Source organism: Hoplias malabaricus, chromosome 10 (genome assembly GCF_029633855.1).
Source record: "Hoplias malabaricus isolate fHopMal1 chromosome 10, fHopMal1.hap1, whole genome shotgun sequence".
NCBI lineage: Eukaryota > Metazoa > Chordata > Actinopteri > Characiformes > Erythrinidae > Hoplias > Hoplias malabaricus.
This window is the reverse complement of record NC_089809.1, coordinates 41,760,599-41,780,710: the sequence shown is the minus strand read 5'-3', so window position 1 is coordinate 41,780,710 and position 20,112 is coordinate 41,760,599. Positions and strand designations below refer to the sequence as shown.

The following is a 20,112-nucleotide window of genomic DNA, read 5'->3' as shown; positions in this document are numbered from 1 at the left end:
TCAACCACTGGACAAGTCAAACAACTCATCTACCTCATGTGTACCTTAATCTGACAGCTACAATAGTAGGTGTATACTTAATACAGGTACATTGCACTGAATTGCCATGCACTATTTTATTTAATATATTTATTTCTAATTCTGAAACTGCACTGTACTTATATTGCACATTCCATACCCTTTGCACTATCCACACTTTTTCAACTTTTAAATCATATGCTGCACTCAAGAGATAATCCTCAGCTGCTCACAGTATCACAGACTCTTGCCAGGCTATGTTTGATTATTCTGATATTTGATGGATTATTCTTAAGCACACTGTCAACTTCTTGGGTTTTTGATTTTGATATTTTGAGTTTTTTTTTTTTTTTAAACTTTATTAGTCCATTGCTGTTTAGTGATTGTTGTATGTGATGTCTGTAAGCTACTGAGACCTTGAATTTCCCCTGGGGATCAATAAAGTATCTATCTATCTATCTATCTACCACCGTGCCACCCTTGTTGCATTTCAAGCTGTTATAGGGAGATAATTTAAGGTGTGCGGGCAAAGTTGAATATTTGGGTCCAGAATGGGTGCAGCTTAAAGGAGTCTCTACACTCTCAGGAGGAAGTTTGTAAGATTTCATTACAGAACTGTGTAAAATAAAAGAACATAATATAAGTCCTGTTCATTAAACTGGGACGTAGGAAATCAACAGTTTGAAAAGTATACAATTAATAGAATTGTGGACAATTACAATACATTTATAATAGAATAAGGGACAGTTATGGTCCATAACTAAAAGGTACTGAATATGTTCCGTTGAGTCTTATCACCACGGTGACAGTTTTTCTGACACATTCAATACCTTTAGTAATTAATTAAGATAACATAAAATTTAGGAAGCATACGCAAAATGATGACAATGTCTCAGAACCGTTTGGAGTTCTGTTTGGGATGCCACACCATAGTGAGCTATAGCTTGCTTTTGCTGCCCTTCAAATGCTGTATACGAAGTAGTGTTTGTTTACTATGTGATACAATCTCATAGCGAGTAAGAACAGAAATAGACAGAAATGACTCTGGTAGGGCTTGTACTTTCCCACAATAACAATCAAACTGTCTCGTCTCCGCGACCTCCACAGTCACAATAAACACAGTGTGAGAGGGCAATGTGAGAACATTTCACAGACAGTGAAATCATAAAGTAAGGGGAAAGCAGCCCTGATTAGCCCTGCAGGGCACCTTCAAGGAGTCCTCGCTCACACACCATTCTCAGACATTTTCTGATGTGTTGTAAAGCCGCTTTGTGTGCTGCAAGCAATTTGTGGTGTGACATTACTTCCAGGCCTATAAATGTCTTCGCTCTTGCGGTGTGAATCACACTGGAGCTCAGCAATGAAATGAAAGGACAAGCATTAAACCACATGTAAACAATTAGTCCCAACAATAATAGTTCTGCATAAAGTCAGAGTCATGCTGTATGCAGGGCCAGCCACGAACGTGAAGGGTGCCACTCACCAAGTCCGTCAGAGTGAAACTCCACAGAGGACTTGCTGAATAATGAGAAGACAAGGGCCAGGAGATGGCAACGATTATTGTCTCCTAAACATTCATAAACCATTCGTACAGGGTCAGCGCTGCATCCGGAGGTTAGAAATCCTCCTGAGATCATCTGCCGAGACCTCGCCACATTTTCCATTGATGAGATGTGAAAGGGATGAACAGTGATACACGATTTATGAGGGAAGTGTGCTGCGCCAAACCATACGCAGCAGAGGATTTCACGAACAGTGACTCTCAAAAACAACCTTAACTCATTAATTTTTCATCGCACAATGCTGCATGGCTCTGCTCGCCATAAGTGGCCCTTCTTCTGACATGGAAACAAAATAAAAGTCTGCTGTGCTCCAGCCAGAACCAGACAGGGTCCGGTCTTGCGTATGACTGGCTAAATGCAGTGCTTCATGTTATCGAACAAAACTGTTCAAAAGTAACCAGGCTTCTCTTCTAACAAGTCTTTAAAGTGGACTCATGCAAGTGAACAGAGTTCTGCTTTGGTCAGAATACTGATTCACTTAAATATAATCTATTGTGTATCTATTGTCTGTGAGGAGTGTGGTGTGTTCTCTCTGTGTCTGCGTGGGTTTCCTCCGGGTGACTATCTGTGGGGAGTGTGCTGTGATCTCCCTGTGTCTGTGTGGGTTTCCTCCGGGTGACTGTCTGTGAGGAGTGTGGTGTGTTCTCCCTGTGTCTGCGTGGGTTTCCTCCGGGTGATTGTCTGTGAGGAGTGTGGTGTGTTCTCTCTGTGTCTGCGTGGGTTTCCTCCGGGTGACTGTCTGTGAGGTGTGTGGTGTGTTCTCCCTGTGTCTGTGTGGGTTTCCTCCGGGTGACTGTCTGTGGGGAGTGTGGTGTGATCTCCCTGTGTCTGCGTGGGTTTCCTCCGGGTGATTGTCTGTGAGGAGTGTGCTGTGATCTCCCTGTGTCTGTGTGGGTTTCCTCCGGGTGACTGTCTGTGAGGAGTGTGGTGTGATCTCCCTGTGTCTGCGTGGGTTTCCTCCGGGTGACTATCTGTGAGGAGTGTGGTGTGTTCTCCCTGTGTCTGCGTGGGTTTCCTCTGGGTGACTGTCTGTGAGGAGTGTGGTGTGTTCTCCCTGTGTCTCCGTGGGTTTCCTCTGGGTGACTGTCTGTGAGGAGTGTGGTGTGTTCTCCCTGTGTCTCCGTGGGTTTCCTCTGGGTGACTGTCTGTGAGGAGTGTGGTGTGTTCTCCCTGTGTCTGTGTGGGTTTCCTCCGGGTGACTGTCCGTGAGGAGTGTGGTGTGTTCTCCCTGTGTCTGCGTGGATTTCCTCCGGGTGACTGTCTGTGAGGAGTGTGGTGTGTTCTCCCTGTGTCTGCGTGGGTTTCCTCTGGGTGACTGTCTGTGAGGAGTGTGGTGTGTTCTCCCTGTGTCTGTCCCTGTGTGTGTCGCACTGTGAAGGACTGGCTCCCCGTTCAGGGTGTATTCCCGCCTTACGCCCAATGATTCCGAGATAAGTGCTTACAGACAATGGATGAAGTTAGAGTTGTCTGTGGGTCAGTTAGGTGGGCTGTTTGTTTGTTATTTTGTCAGCACAGGCCATCCTGAAGTTCACTGGTGTTTGTGTGCTTGTAAATATCACATATACAATATATACTCTCCATTAACCATTTATGGTCTTACTTTATATATGATATCTTTACAGCCTTAAAGATGAAGCAGAAATTAACGAAGATTAACATCTTCTATAAGTGGTTAATGTCTTGAATATTTCCATTGTGGGACTTAGTACTGCAATCTTGCACACACCACATTCATATGATTCCACCAGTAAAAGAAAATAAGTGAAAAGGAAATACTCTGAGTTTAATAGCTCCAGTACAAACTTTGCCACATTTAACTCCCAAAATGACTGCGAAAACAAACTTCTAGTCAGTGACACTGATAGTAGGGAGAGAAAAGTAGTTACATATCCACTGAAAACTGCCTTCAGCATCACAGTGCATGTTTGTACCCGTGTATAGATGGTCTCCTGTATCCAGGGCTGATCTTGGTGGTTTGCATAACAGGCAAAGAAGTGGAGAAAAACATTGACCACAATGACCTTCACTGAAAGTCTCCAGCTGTAGCTTTGAATCTTAATCAAATTGCAACCTTTCCAGTGACAATACAACAGTGTAAGCATTAAACAAATACTCACCGTGTGTTGTTTGGTTCTTTTGATGTTAGTTGATGTACAAACCTGTTCCAATGAATGTGAAATCTTATGGTCGACTGTTTCTTCATCTTCTCCCAAAAAAGAATTCCAGTCATAAAGAGTTAAAGGGATAAGTGGGCTCTGGACAGTGTTGTTTGACAGCTGGACAGGGAGGTGATAAGGTTTGGTAAACACATGCAGAGAAGAGGTTTCACTCTGTCCACTTGACCGCAGTGTTGCAGTCTTCAATTAAAGACATGGGTGGAAAACATTTCACCAGGAAAAATCTACTACTGTTTTTGGTTCTTTGCAACATGGCATTGGTTTTTACCATAGAGGTCTGTACCAACACGGTTCTGCCCGGATCTAAAGGTACTGTCTTTTTAAGGGTTTAATATTTGTTAATATATTTAATTGTAGGATCAAGCCTAGAATTTGTAAGTAAGCTATTAATAGTGTCTTATAAAGATTTGAAATTGAACATCAGTTGTAATATTTTATTCAGATTAAATGTAACAACGTGAAGTAATCACTGAGACATTTTTTTCACGTCAATCTTGACTCTAAAATTCCATGTGTATTCCCTTTGATAAAGTGATCTGCCACTGAATATAGCTCTAAACTGAAGTGTTTAAAGATTTTTTGATGTTGCCGTCTGTGATGTTGTTTTTCGGTGTCATATAAAACAAGGAACGAGCAAGGAACAGTGCACTGGTTGTTGATATTTTTCCTAAATAATTTAAATAGAAATATTAGGCAGTAGTTGAGCAGTAGTTTAATAAACAACAAACCTGGAAATGAATATCGTACATTGTTTCCAGTAGTTGCCACTTATGAACAGAAACACACGTTGGTAGGTGGATTAGCGACTCTAAAGTGTCCGTAGGTGTGAGTGAATGTGTAAACAACAAACCTGAAAATGAACATCGTACATTGTTTCCAGTAGTTACCACTTACGAACAGAAGTACACGTTGGTAGGTGGATTAGCGTCTCTAAAGTGTCTGTAGGTGTGAGTGAATGTGTAAACAACAAACCTGGAAATGAATATCGTACATTGTTTCCAGTAGTTGCCACTTACGAACAGAAACACACGTTGGTAGGTGGATTAGCGACTCTAAAGTGTCCGTAGGTGTGAGTGAATGTGTAAACAACAAACCTGAAAATGAACATCGTACATTGTTTCCAGTAGTTACCACTTACGAACAGAAGTACACGTTGGTAGGTGGATTAGCGTCTCTAAAGTGTCCGTAGGTGTGAGTGAATGTGTAAACAACAAACCTGGAAATGAATATCGTACATTGTTTCCAGTAGTTACCACTTACGAACAGAAACACACGTTGGTAGGTGGATTAGCGGCTCTAAAGTGTCCGTAGGTGTGAGTGAATGTGTAAACAACAAACCTGGAAAAGAATATCGTACATTGTTTCCAGTAGTCACCACTTACGAACAGAAACACACTTTGGTAGGTGGATTAGTGACTCAAAAGTGTCCGTAGATGTGAGTGTGTGAGTGAATGTGTAAACAACAAACCTGGAAATGAACATCGTACATAGTTTCCAGTAGTCACCACTTACAAACAAAAACACACGTTGGTAGGTGGATTAGCGACTCTAAAGTGTCCCTAGGTGTGAGTGAATGTGTAAACAACAAACCTGGAAATGAATATGGTACATTGTTTCCAGTAGTTACCACTTACGAACAAAAACACACGTTGGTAGGTGGATTAGCGACTCTAAAGTGTCCCTAGGTGTGAGTGAATGTGTAAACAACAAACCTGGAAATGAATATCGTACATTGTTTCCAGTAGTTACCACTTACGAACAAAAACACACGTTGGTAGGTGGATTAGCGACTCTAAAGTGTCCCTAGGTGTGAGTGAATGTGTAAACAACAAACCTGGAAATGAATATCGTACATTGTTTCCAGTAGTTACCACTTACGAACAAAAACACACGTCGGTAGGTGGATTAGTGACTCAAAAGTGTCCGTAGGTGTGAGTGTGTGAGTGAATGTGTAAACAACAAACCTGGAAATGAATATCGTACGTTATTTCTAGTAGTTACCACTTACGAACAATTCTGCTAGCGGAGCATGTGTAAATGTTTCAACCACACAGACAATGTAATGAACTGTAACAGACGAAAGAGTCCGTTGTTAATAGTCAATAACAAAAGTGGTAAATCACGTTAAACAAATACTTATTATTAAAATAATAATGATTAGTGAAAAGAGTTGGCAGATGTATTTTGGACAGTAGCGAAAGTAAGAGCAATAAAATTGGAATAGCTCATTCTTTATGACTTTATGCTTTTTACCGATCTATTATATGATTTAAAAAACACACGCTATCGAGTTTAACCGAGAAATTCCGCCTTACAGTTGGGACACCATAGGTCTCTGGACTGTAAACAGTAGCCATTACACAGAAAAGAACCATCAACACGGCAGAGGGGCTTGACGTGCACAGCTGGTTGCCACCGATATTTAAGTTGGAAAAGGTTTTATCTGCAGTGTAACAAAACCCACTGCTTCTGCTGCATTTAAGAGGCTTGAAAGACTTGAAAAACCTGCTCTTGTACTCCACTCTTTACTGTTGCTGGAGCCCAGGGGTGGATACCATCTCACTTGTTAGTGCTACAGTAGCTGCTCATATAACAGCTCCCCTGCTGGCAAATGCCAACAGTCTGCTCTGATAAAGTGCCATGCTGTCGTTTATTGCCTAGCAGGCCCAACAACAGCGATAGTTTGAAGCGCTAACTCAAGCCTTATGAGGTGAGGCTATTATTCCATTACATGGTAAAGACGCCACCCAGGTCAGTGTTGATGCCTTTTGTTTAGTAGCGGAAATAAAACATGAATCCACAGACGGCCCTTTCCTCTGTTGATCCTTTACTAATAAATGTAGAATACCAGTCTGTGTTAAAGCAAGGTATTTGGTATTTTTAAAACTAATTAAACCAGGATCTCGGAATGACTTTCTGCATCTCTTCCTGACAGGCGACCAAGGTGAGGTGGGAGATAAAGGTGACGAAGGAAGACTGGGAAAAACTGGGCCCCCTGGACACAGAGGTGCCTCTTCATTGCTGGTTCATGGCTGTTAAAGCCAGTAAATCGTTGAGAGATTAAAGGGACGTTAGTTCAGGCCAGCTCTGTCTACAAGTTGCCCAGAATATCCTGTAAAGTGAAAAAAATCGTTTGATTTGAAAGCCTCCCAGGCCAGTTTAATGTCTCTGGTATATTTACTGTCAATTATGAGTGAGCGTGGACTTTTGGTTTTGGATAAAGTACCTTTTGGACATATTAAAGACATAATTTGACTCAGATATCAGGCGGGTTCGGGTTTGATCACTGTTTATAGTTTAGTGCGAGTATCCCTTTTAACTGTGAATCAGAGGAATATGGAATTTTCTTTTATATCCTTTTGTATACATTAAAAACGGGTCATGACAGAGCTAAACAACTCACGGCTTCTCCGAAATGTCTCTTGAATGCACTGACTGAAGTCTTTAGAAAAAGAAGCTGCACACAGTAGCCTCCTCTGTGCTTGTCATTTGCTGCCCAGCGCCTGACCTAGAGTCTGCCCTTTGATGTGCTTTTTGCCCACAAGCCGGGCATCAGAGCGAGGTGGATGTCTGCACACGACGTGCCAAACCCACTTCTTCCACTGAGGAAAGTCACGTCAGAAGCAGGCAGACGTGTTAATTGCGGCTGAGGGGCCGTGGTGTCGCCATGCACTCGGGGTGAAAGTGTTGGCTGGCCGTTCGGCGAGCACCGCAGGCCCACGCCCCTCCTTCCTAACTCCCGACCTCCCCCTTTCCAGACAGGTCGCTTTTGCCGCTGCAGATTTGAGCAGCAGGCAACCAAAGACGCACCCTTCTCTTCCAAGCACGCTCATGTATCGTCAGGGAGTGCACGTGTAGGGGGAAAAAGTGAAATGCCGGGAAGGGCCTGAAAGCGAGAGGGAAGAGGGATAGTTGCCTGGCTTTTCACTTACGACCAAAGCGGTATTAAGGGTCATCGTGTCTGAGTCCCATTTTGGAGTTATTTTTAGTGATTGCGTAAACATGCACATGCAGAAGACAAGTCATATTTTTTACATTAAATCTCTATCGACTGTGTTTGACCAGAGTGGAGACGTCCACATTGTTAGTCAAATTAATTTAAACAATATAAAATCAATAGATCATTATCCTAGATTTGCAACAGACAGGTGGAAACACTTTGGAAGGATCATACAAAACCTTCATTCACATCTAATTGTTTACCTGGAAAGAAGCTAGAACAGCAGCGTGGGTTTCAGGTGGTGGTTAAACTACGAGAGACCTCACATTAATCAGCCTTAAATGAGCTCAGGAAATGTTTCTCCAGCCTCAAATATGAACGTTCTTTCACCATCACCGACCCGACGCAGGAAATTGAAGAAGAAATAAACATAAAAAGTGGGAAAAGTGCTAAAAGCTTAGGTTGCCAGTGGGGCGTTTGAAGATACATGCCTCAGTAAATGTCCTACAGGTTCTCTAATACCACAAATCTTTTCCTTAATGGTGTCTGTCTGAGGATTTCCCACTAAAGTTTCCCCCATCTGAAGCACTGGAAAGAATAAATACGAGAAGTCCGCTCCAAGTGTCAGCCACATCAGGGGATTCTTAATTTTTTGGAAAACACATTAAACAAGTTAATGTGAATCATCACACTTCTCTAAAATAAATGTGAACACATCGCGAGGCCAGGACTGGATGAGGCTACGTTAAGAGATGCCACGATGAAGACCGAGTCCTATCATTCCTTGGGCCCAGCAGTGGAATGCGTGTCACAGATTTCCAGCTGGATATTTGCTTAGAAAATTTGGTCAGAGAGGCTTTTGAACCCCGTCTTAAAAGAGAAAAGCTCCAACCTCTTTACGATTTGGAAAATACTATTGAAACAGATTTATACTTCAGACTACTGACACGAAATTACACAGCTACACATGAAACACAGCAATAAAATCGTAAAAGAAAATTTAAAACCCTCCTAAATTATTGTGCTTTGACAGTGGGCTGCCTTCTCCATTGTGGCCGTAGCGAGATATTTTTTTCTGTGGCTTGGACAGGGGTCAGGTTCCTGATAACCCCGTTTTCTCGTCTTGCAGGCCTGCCAGGAGAGTGTGGAGAGAAGGGGGAGCCTGGCCAGTTGGGAAAGATGGGCCCTGCAGGAGAGAGGGGTAAATAAACCTAATGTGGAATACTACTCCAGTCTTGGGCGTATTGTTTATGTACCACTCAATTCGTTTGAGATGCTCTTTCCAGAGCAAAATTACCTTAATATCCTTTCCTGAGGTTTGTTATGAAAAGCGCCACTCTTTCCATCAAAGATATTTACTTTGACTGTGCTATCTCCTCCAAGACGAGATTACCCTGTTCCTTTACACGAGTGGGGAAACTTATCTGGAAAAGGCAGAGGGTCTAAACTTCTCCTTCAGTCTAAACATAACACACCTGATTTGCTGAAATAAGACCATTGTTGATGACTGTGAGTATTTGGGGAGTTCAGTAAGACATGTGGCCTTTCTGGATGGAACAGAAAGCCAGGCTTAATTGGGCTTTAATGGTAAGGCTTTATATCATCTTTCTCAGAGTGGACTGAATAGCCTTGGACAGAGCGGATCTTTAAAATGTGCAGAGCATGTGTTTCCTCTCACCAGACGTCCGCAGGGTCTGTATCTGTTAGTAGGAAAAAATAAGAGGATGTTATAGACGTGTCCTAGGGAATGTCAGTGAAATGGTTGACCTCATGTCTGATCAATCTTTAACTCTGGGGGATTAAAATGGACTCCTACCAGTACACAAACGGACAACACTGAATGAAGCTAATATTCTGCTGACATCTAGTGGGCAACTCGTTATGCTCACCATGAACTGAGAAATATAATGAGAATAATACTCAAAAATGCAATTCACAGGGGACAAAGGGGAGCGAGGGACAGACGGACCTTCGGGCCTAAAGGGCAAAGCAGGTAAATTAAAGTTACATATTCCTCCTTCTTCGTGTTATGAACAAACCCCATTTCCACAAAAGTTGGGACATTTTGTAATATGCCGTAAAAACCAGGATCTGTGATGTGTTCATTCTTTTAAGCTTCTCTTAAAAGGAGTAGTCTGTAAAACTGAACACAGGCATTTGTAAAGACTACTGCAGTCCAAATTCAGAAAACTGAAGCGGGAAGCGCTCCCACTCCCCAAAAAGGTAGCTCACACAGGTTGCCAGATTGATTACATAGAATCTACACAAATGAACATAACATAACATAACTTAAATGACAGTAGCTGTCTATACAGAAGTGTATTTCCTTTGATTAAAATATCTACCTACAGTAATAAAAAAAAAAAAGATCCCTCCATAGTTTTTCCTGTATTTACCAGCTTCATGTTTGATTTTACATTTCCACCTTAAATGATTCACTAGACGAGGCTGATTATCTTCCTCAGTGATATTTCCCTTCCACCTAAAATGTCATTTTTGGACACAAATGTTAGGAATTTATTTGCAATTTTCGGATTCAAATGTGTAGTTCCACCTTAAATGGGTCAGTTTCAAGGGCAATATTGCGGTTATTTCCTACCTTATTTGAATTTCCTTAAAGGCTAAGCACCACTTAATGGACCTCCATGAATATTTCACATTATTGTAGTTACTGACAGATATAAGTATGAATTAAAATGCAAATAGCTGCTTAATTTGCTTTAAAACAGAATTTTATTAAACTGACGGAAAAACCCGAGCTCGCTACGGAAATTCTTGAACGCGACCGTGACGTCACTGGTGGACAACAGCTGAACAACGCCGCGGTAAAACACCGTTATGACTGACTGTTATGACAGTATCTAGCTAAATAACCAACATTATTCATGACAGTAGCCTAGCAATAAGCTAAACTCAAATGTAGAGGTACCGTTATTCTTGTAAATGTGATCGAAGTCGAACTCGAATTCCTCCGACACTATAAACCTCCGTAATGCAGCTACGTAGCCGAGTATAATCTGAGCCACCGAGTTTAGCGAGTCAAGCTAACGTTAACTAACACCAACTAAAACAGGCGAAGTGAGTGTCCTTACCCTGTTTACCTCCATGTTACAGAGGCTCTTGAACACCTTTCGTTGGTGTCCTTACATGCCCATATTGTTGGAAAAGCGCCAGTGAAATGAGCTACAGATAACGGAGTGAGCGGATGGTCCTTTCCAAAGTGCCCGTTTAAAGTGGACAAATTTAGTCCATTTTCTGGATATTTTGGGATCTTTGGGCCGTTTGTTCACAGATGTCCCACTGTACATTGAATGATTGCAGCCAAAAACAACACACCTTTTCCTCATTTTACATTAAATTAAGTGCAGCTTCTAGAGTGTTGTCCACCATCTACGTCACAGGCAAGACGCCTATTAGAGTTTCCCAACACCGTTGGGGGGGGGGGCAACGGTCTTTTAAACCTTATTCCTTGAATTAGTAAGAAATAACATGTTTTCTGACGATCAATAAACACAAGTTAGGAACTCAAACTCCACTGGATTTATTTGTTTGACACTTTCATAGAGCTGCTGCTTAGCCTTTAAATAGTCTACTATGTAAGGTTGAAGATATCTTTTGAAACACAAACGTTATTCCTCATTTTCTTTACTTAAAACACACAAACCATAGAGTTTACGCCTTTAATATATACCTATGCATACATATTTATAGTTTTCTGAAATTACTTGCTTATCTTTTCAAGAGAAAATTAACCGACTCTGCATGTGTTGTAGTGCTGCTGGGCACTAAGCTGTTTCCATCTTTAAAATACATATTTACACTCCTTTAACTCTGTTAAATGCTGAGGTTTTTTAGGTCTGGTAGAAGCTAACCTTTTCACTGTTTGCTTGCTCACTTCCTTGGCTGCAGCACATGTTTGTCATACGGGGCAACCTGGGCTGTGGGAACTTCTCTGTGATTGGACAGTGGGTGGGATCCCAGGCCAACAGAGTTCCGCTCTGGAATGGATTCTCTTCACAGGAAATAACACAAGCTGCAGCACTGCTGTCAGAGACGCCTGTCAAAGCATGTTTTCTTAATCTTATTTGTGATAAATTCTTTATTGAAAAGGTCCTATCTTTGGAGGACTCTCCAGTCTGTTTTCATGCTTGAAACAGGTCTAAGGCCGTGGTTCTCAAACTGTGGTACACGTATCACTTGATTCAGCTTCTTACTGAACGTCTAGAGGCAGACATGAGCAATTGTGACTAATACAAAAAGAGCAACACGAACGAGGAAACAAACCGAGACCAACCCACAAAATACTCCTAAGCCCAGAAGGACAAAATCTAGAGGCATAAAAATAGAGAGAACACGCAACTGAAGTTCATCAATCTGCCCGATTTTTGCATCATTAGAGTCATCGAACACTGTTTAACAGGCTGCGCCTCCTTCTCCTACTAATACACAGGCTGAGAGACGCTGTGAGCACATACAGCCCAGTAAAGCACGTTTCTCATTTTTATTTCTCTTAAAATGCTTATTTCCCCAAAATTGTATATGATCACATAAATTAATTCATTCATTCATTGTCTGTAACCCTTATCCAGTTCAGGGTCGCAGTGGGTCCAGAGCCTATCTGGAATCATTGGGCGCAAGGCAGGAATACACCCTGGAGGGGGCGCCAGTCCTTCACAGGCGAACACACACACTCACACCTACGGACACTTTTGAGTCACCAATCCACCTACCAACGTGTGTTTTTGGACTGTGGGAGGAAACCGGAGCACCCGGAGAAAACCCACACAGACACAGAGAGAACACACCACACTCCTCACAGACAGTCACCCATGGAAACCCACACAGACACAAGGAGAACACACCACACTCATCACAGACAGTCACTCGGAGGAAACCTTCACAGTCACCCGGAGGAAACCCACACAGACACAGGGAGAACACACCACACTCCTCACAGACAGTCACCCGGAGGAAACCCACACAGACACAGAGAGAACACACCACACTCCTCACAGACAGTCACCCATGGAAACCCACACAGACACAAGGAGAACACACCACACTCATCACAGACAGTCACTCGGAGGAAACCTTCACAGTCACCCGGAGGAAACCCACACAGACACAGGGAGAACACACCACACTCCTCACAGACAGTCACCCGGAGGAAACCCATGCAGACACAGAGAGAACACACCACACTCCTCACAGACAGTCACCTGGAGGAAACCCACACAGACACAGGGAGAACACACCACACTTCTCACAGACAGTCACCCAGAGGAAACCCACACAGACACAGGGAGAACACACCACACTCCTCACAGACAGTCACCCGGAGGAAACCCATGCAGACACAGAGAGAACACACCACACTCCTCACAGACAGTCACCCGGAGGAAACCCACACAGACACAGGGAGAACACACCACACTCCTCACAGACAGTCACCCGGAGGAAACCCACACAGACACAGGGAGAACACACCACACTCCTCACAGACAGTCACCCGGAGGAAACCCACACAGACACAGGGAGAACACACCACACTCCTCACAGACAGTCACCCGGAGGAAACCCATGCAGACACAGAGAGAACACACCACACTCCTCACAGACAGTCACCTGGAGGAAACCCACACAGACACAGGGAGAACACACCACACTCCTCACAGACAGTCACCCGGAGGAAACCCATGCAGACACAGAGAGAACACACCACACTCCTCACAGACAGTCACCCGGAGGAAACCCACACAGACACAGGGAGAACACACCACACTCCTCACAGACAGTCACCCGGAGGAAACCCACACAGACACAGGGAGAACACACCACACTCCTCACAGACAGTCACCCGGAGGAAACCCACACAGACACAGGGAGAACACACCACACTCCTCACAGACAGTCACCCGGAGGAAACCCATGCAGACACAGAGAGAACACACCACACTCCTCACAGACAGTCACCCGGAGGAAACCCACACAGACACAGGGAGAACACACCACACTCCTCACAGACAGTCACCCGGAGGAAACCCACACAGACACAGGGAGAACACACCACACTCCTCACAGACAGTCACCCGGAGGAAACCCATGCAGACACAGAGAGAACACACCACACTCCTCACAGACAGTCACCTGGAGGAAACCCACACAGACACAGGGAGAACACACCACACTTCTCACAGACAGTCACCCAGAGGAAACCCACACAGACACAGGGAGAACACACCACACTCCTCACAGACAGTCACCCGGAGGAAACCCATGCAGACACAGAGAGAACACACCACACTCCTCACAGACAGTCACCCGGAGGAAACCCACACAGACACAGGGAGAACACACCACACTCCTCACAGACAGTCACCCGGAGGAAACCCACACAGACACAGGGAGAACACACCACACTCCTCACAGACAGTCACCCGGAGGAAACCCACACAGACACAGGGAGAACACACCACACTTCTCACAGACAGTCACCCAGAGGAAACCCACACAAACACAGGGAGAACACACCACACTCCTCACAGACAGTCACCTGGAGCGGGAATCGAACCCACAACCTCCAGGTCCCTGGAGCCGTGTGACTGCGACACTAACCTGCTGCGCCACCGTGCCGCTCTATGATCACATAAATGTATAATTTAATTTTAGACCTAGTAATTTGTTTTCTTATTATTTTTAGTAATTATTTTAGAATAATTTTGTGTAATGCATACAAAAGACAAATATTCAAGCAAGACATTCATAGTTTTCTTAGCTGGTACTTGGAGGTTTTGGATTGATAATGGGTGGTACATGCTCTAAAAAGTTTGAGAACCACAGGTCTAAGGTTTTACAAAGCCACAGTGTCAGTAAATGGTTAAACAAAGGGTCTCGGTCCGATAAGCCAAGCTTCCTCTTTCTCTCTGCTCATGACAGTGAAAGCATTTCACAGCATTTCCCCACAACTGTAGACATCCTCTTTAAGTGTTATATTTGCATTTTGACCATGACAGGGACCACCTGCGACTGTGGGAGGTATCGGAAAGTCATTGGGCAAATGGACATCAACATAGGCCGACTGAAAAACGCTGTCAAGTTTGTGAAAAATGGTAAGGCTCCACTTCTGGTTCTGAGTTAAAGCCAAGGCAGGGCATGATGTTGTCCCCAGTGATGTTTTCTTGCTGTGTTCAAGGAGCTACGCAAAATCCAATTTAGAATTAAGGCCATTTCACAGTCAGAGTCAGATTTTTATGCACTAAACAGTTGAACAGCTGTTCTTGTTTGTAGCAGAACACAAAATATTAAAACATAACCACACACACAAAGAACTAAAATAGAAGCATTTTAAAATGTGGAGAAAATATAATCCCTTTGATGAGAGGAGCAACACGCAGAAGCAGGGCTTCAAACTCCACGAGTAAGCTTAGGAAACACTGCTGAACGCCCTGTGCTGTTCTGGGGCCTGGGGCGGATTTAGTGTGTAAAATGATACATTCATCATCGCTCCTACTCAACGAATCCACTTCTTCCTCTTCCACCATCTTCCCCTGATTTCAGAGCGCTGAGACCAAATATGCACCGGGCACTTTGTAAAGGCTCCACACCTCCGTGAAGCTGGCCCCTCATATGATGAGAAACGGAATAAATATGTGTCGTTACGTTAGTGCCTCGTTTGTGCCGTTAAAATAAACGCCAGTACCATTTTCATTCTTGAGTTATTCAGCTATAAAGTTTTAACGAGTGACGTCACTCAGCCCCTCATCAACGTCCAAATCGCGCCAAAGTGGTCTCATTCGTTAGTGCCTCGTTTGTGCTGTTTGTTTGTTTTTTGCTGTTGAGCTTTTAATTGGGTTACATGTATATAAAAGTATTTTTAAACTTCCCCCATCAGCTTCCAACATATTTTTGTACATTGTTTTTTGTTCAATGCTTGTGTTATTTATGCTGGTTTTCAACTTTTGTCCGTAACTGCATGTTTTTTTGTGATTTTTTTACGCGACTGCTTCATTTGCCACGTGATCTCCGTGCTGACAGAGAGACGATGAACCTTCGTTTTGATGGTGTTATGATGATGAGTTTTCTTGATTTTAAGCCTGTCGGGTCATAACGTTTTGATGAGAAAACTAGGATTTATTCAGGAACATTTAACAAGGGGAAATTCCAACTTATTTGGAATCCAAACTTTCAGGTAAGTTAATGGTTCATGGTTTCAATCAAAAAGCGTTTTTATTAGCTCTCGTTAGTTGGCATGCTATGTTCTCAGGTGTTTGTATACATCCCTACTCTAACGTCTAAATCCTCACAGACAGTCACCAGGAGGGGCTTGAACCCCAGGTTGGCCTGGGGGTACGGTGATATCGCGTATAGAAATATTCCTTAGATAATTAAATAATTAAAAGAGCTGGACGTTGATGAGGGGCTGAGTGACGTCACTCATTGAAATTTTATAGCTAAATAACTCAAGAATGAAAATGGCACGAACGTTTATTTTAACGGCACAAACGAGACACTAACGAATGAGACCAGTTTGGCGCGACTTGGACACGAACGATGGGCTGCCTTACGTAACAGGTACTAAGATATAATGTCTAATTCTTCAAAAACGGTACCAGCACAAACAATGATTTTTGCGGGGCAAACGCAGCACTAACGAAAGGACACGTTTTTATTCCGTTTCTCATCATATGAGGGGCCAGCTTCACTGAGGTTTCTGTTCGTGTGAAAGTCCGATCTGTGTGAAAAGTCCTATAGAGTGAGCTTTCTGAATCAGTACTCTCTCAATGTACATTCAAATGAACATAGTAGAGCAGATATTTGCACATTTGACATACTATATTTGGCGGCACGGTGGCGCAGCAGGTAGTTTCGCAGTCACACAGCTCCAGGGGCCTGGAGGTTGTGGGTTCGATTCCCGCTCCAGGTGACTGTCTGTGAGGAGTTGGTGTGTTCTCCCCGTGTCCGCGTGGGTTTCCTCCGGGTGACTGTCTGTGATGCTCCGGTTTCCTCCCACAGTCCAAAAACACACGTTGCAGGTAGATTGGCGGCTCGAAAGTGTCCGTAGGTGTGAGTGAATGTGTGTGTGTGTGTCTGTGTTGCCCTGTGAAGGACTGGTGCCCCCTCCAGGGTGTATTCCCGCCTTGCGCCCGATGATTCCAGGTAGGCTCTGGACCCCCCGCGACCCTAAATTGGATAAGCAGTTACAGATAATGGATGGATGGACATACTATATTTCTTGAGACAGGAAAGTCAGTTTGATCCCTTTGGCGTGTAAATATATATCAGTGGGAATACAGGAACACCTCCCTCATCATCCATGGCTGAAGTGCTCATGAGCAAGGAACCTAACACACAACTACTCTCTAGAAAGCTGGGATGGCTGCTTGCCCATATGTGTGACTTTGACAAGGCCACTCCAAAGTTTTTTTTTGCTGAGCCATTCAGAGGTGGACATTTTCTTGCTGCATAACACAAATCAGCTTCAGCTCATGATGACTGGACATTCTCCTTACGGATCTTCTAGTGCAGAGCAGAATTCTTAGAAGCAGTGAAACTTCTCCACCTCATGGCCACCACCACCATGGCTGACCATTGTAATACAATCCCTGTCTTTCCAAACTATTTTCAACTTTAGGGTCATACGGGTGTTATTTGGAAAATGTGAAGAATGCCTTTGTGTTCTTCTTGGTTTAAGTCATTTTTACCCACTACTTTTCTAAAACACTGACCTTATGTGAGGGATAAAATTTTATTATATGGGTGTGTGTGTGTTTGTTTGTTTGTGTGTGTGTGTTTGTGTGTGTGTGTGTGTCTATTTTCGGATAGTTTGCTGCTGAGCTGTTCGAGGAAACTCCTTCAAGCACATCTCAGTGTGTCTATTGTAAATGAAGGCTCCCCTGACCTGTTCATGTTTTTTAAAAAGACGTCCAATGAAAGGCATTGTTAAACCCAGATGAGCACAATGGAGCAAGTTTATGGACGTTTTTCTCAGAGATTTGATGGTTCTGTACTGCTCCCTGCCAACTTGCAGGTACCATGTTGTAGGGAGAGCCAACAGGGATGCTCCTGCATGGCCAGCCAAGCTATGAATACAAAGAGCAGAGTACAACACACACATATAGGGTGTGTGACTTCATTCTCAGCTCAGGAAGTCTTTATTTCACTGTCCTGTGCTTTTTGGGGAACCAATCTCAGTTCAGCAAGGACTCTGATATGGTGGAGGGATGCAGTGCTCCTACAAGTGTATGTGTGTACTCAGCAACATTGCTAGTGTTGTTGGGTTTAAGTTTAACAGCACAGACAATTCATACATATCTGTTATTTCCATGCAGTCATTATGGGCGTCAAAGAGACTGAAGAGAAATTTTACCTGCTGGTGAAAGAGGCACGGAGGTACCGTGACGCCCTTATCAACTGCAAGCTGCGAGGTGGGACTCTGGCAATGCCTAAGACCACGGGCACCAACACACTGCTGACCAGCTATGTCAGCGAGGCCAGCCTTACCCACGTGTTCATTGGCCTGCAGTTAGCAGAGACTGGAGGACAATATGCCTATGTTGATGGCAGCCCCTTGCAAAACTCCACAGTCTGGGGTCTGGAGGTGCCACCAAAGGCTGACAGCAACAGCTGTGTGCAGATGGGCTCCAATGGAGCATGGAGTAAGGTGGAGTGTGACGTCCCAAAGTATTTCATATGTGAGTTTCTGAAAAAGTAAGACACCTACATGTTAAAAGGTTTGTATTTTTGTAAGCAACTGTTTCAAATAGATATAATCGGATTTTACTATGGAGTTGTTACATCTGATGATTTATGGATTTAAATCTGTGTTGATATGAAACTGCAGGAGTGAACAGGAGTGAAAGGTGGCTGTGTGATATTGTAAAAAGCTATCATTGCAATGTTGTTTTTCTTTGTTATAAAAATAACCAATGTTACCCATTAGAAAAAACTCAGAGTATCGAAATCAAAACTGTTTTATAACACTGGCACTGAGTTTTCCGATTGTAAAAAAGCAACAGCTAATATAGTTGCAGCATGACGTTTTTAACGTGCTGCACTAAACATTGCACATCATGTGAATGTCGCACATGTGCAGCAGCGCTTTTCTGAATATGTATGTATGTATCTTTACACTTATATAGCGCCTTTCTAGACACCCAAGGACGCTTTACAATCCACACTGCTCAGAACGCTCAATCCACACACACACTGGTGAGAAGCGGCAGCCAAACGCGCACAGCGTACTCTCAACCAGGAACGACCGTCCACCTGGAGGACTGCATCGGGCACTAGGGTTTAACCCAGGACAGAGCGCCAATCCATATCTGGGCACACGCACATACAGACATTCATTCACATACACACTCATTCACTCACACACCAGGACAGTTATTACAGAAGCCAATTCACCTACCATCCATGTTTTTGGACTGTGGGAGGAAACCGGAGCCCCCGGAGGAAACCCACGCAGACACGGGGAGAACATGGAAACTCCACCCAGATGGGACTTGAACCCAAGATCCCAGCGCTGGGAGGCGAACGAGCTAACCACTAAGCCATCGTGCCATGGGATAATGAATGAATATTCATATCTGTAACCCTTATCCAGTTCAGGGTCGCGGTGGGTCCAGAGCCTACCTGGAATCATTGGGCGCAAGGCGGGAACACACCCTGGAGGGGGTGCCAGTCCTTCACAGGGCAACACAGACACACACACACACATTCACTCACACACTCACACCTACGGACACTTTTGAGTCGCCAATCCACCTACCAACGTGTCTTTTTGGACTGTGGGAGGAAACCCACGCAGACACAGGGAGAACACACCACACTCCTCACAGACAGTCACCCGGAGGAAACCCAGCAGTCACACAGCTGCAGCGACATGGAGGTTGTGGGTTCAATTCCCGGTCCAAGCGACTATGAGGAGTTTGTTGTGTTCTCCTCGTGTCCACACAGGTTTCTTCCGGGTGCTCCAGTTTCCTCCCACAGTCCAAAACCACACGTTGGTAGGTGGATTGGCAACTCAAAATTGTCCATAGGTGTGAGTGTGTGTGTGTGTGTGTTGCCTTGTGAAGAACTGGCGCCCCCTCCAGGGTGTGTTCCTGCCTTGCGCCCAATGATTCCAGGTAGGCTCTGGACCCACCATGACCCTGAACTGGATAAGGGTTACAGACAATGAATGAATGATATACTATATAGGGTTTGTCCCGAATACCATTTTTAGGGCTTTGGAGGTTTGATCGCAGAGTTTGGTGAATATTAGATTATTCAGTGTGTGTTGTGGGGGTGTGTATGGTTCAGAAAATCTGCGTCCAACACCTGCTTTAAAATCTCGAGTCTGTGCTGCATCTCTCACTAAATCGCACATATACTGTGTTGCTAAGGGCACAGTTAACCAGAGCTTCGTGGAGGT

At 44.0% G+C, this 20,112-nt stretch overlaps 2 protein-coding genes across 4 annotated transcripts in view; one reads left to right on the top strand and one right to left on the bottom strand.

The window, feature by feature from the left end:
* Window positions 1–20,112, bottom strand: part of LOC136708124 (tumor necrosis factor receptor superfamily member 11B-like) — a 104,874-nt gene that overhangs the window by 55,825 nt on the left and 28,937 nt on the right. The window lies entirely within an intron of this gene.
* Window positions 3,931–19,307, top strand: colec10 (collectin sub-family member 10 (C-type lectin)). The gene is made up of 6 exons (XM_066682418.1): window positions 3,931–4,066; window positions 6,693–6,764; window positions 8,827–8,898; window positions 9,637–9,690; window positions 14,711–14,806; window positions 18,026–19,307. The coding sequence occupies exons 1-6, from the start codon at window positions 3,952–3,954 to the stop codon at window positions 18,406–18,408; spliced, it is 792 nt and encodes a 263-aa protein (XP_066538515.1). The 5' UTR covers window positions 3,931–3,951; the 3' UTR covers window positions 18,409–19,307.

Bases quoted from the DNA above. Each gene is read 5' to 3' on its own strand.
- colec10 (XM_066682418.1), top strand. From the start codon at position 3,952: ATGGGTGGAAAACATTTCACCAGGAAAAATCTACTACTGTTTTTGGTT. The intron at 4,067-6,692 runs GTACTGTCTTTT...TCTTCCTGACAG, and splicing joins GGTTCTGCCCGGATCTAAAG to GCGACCAAGGTGAGGTGGGA. The intron at 9,691-14,710 runs GTAAATTAAAGT...TGACCATGACAG, and splicing joins GGGCCTAAAGGGCAAAGCAG to GGACCACCTGCGACTGTGGG.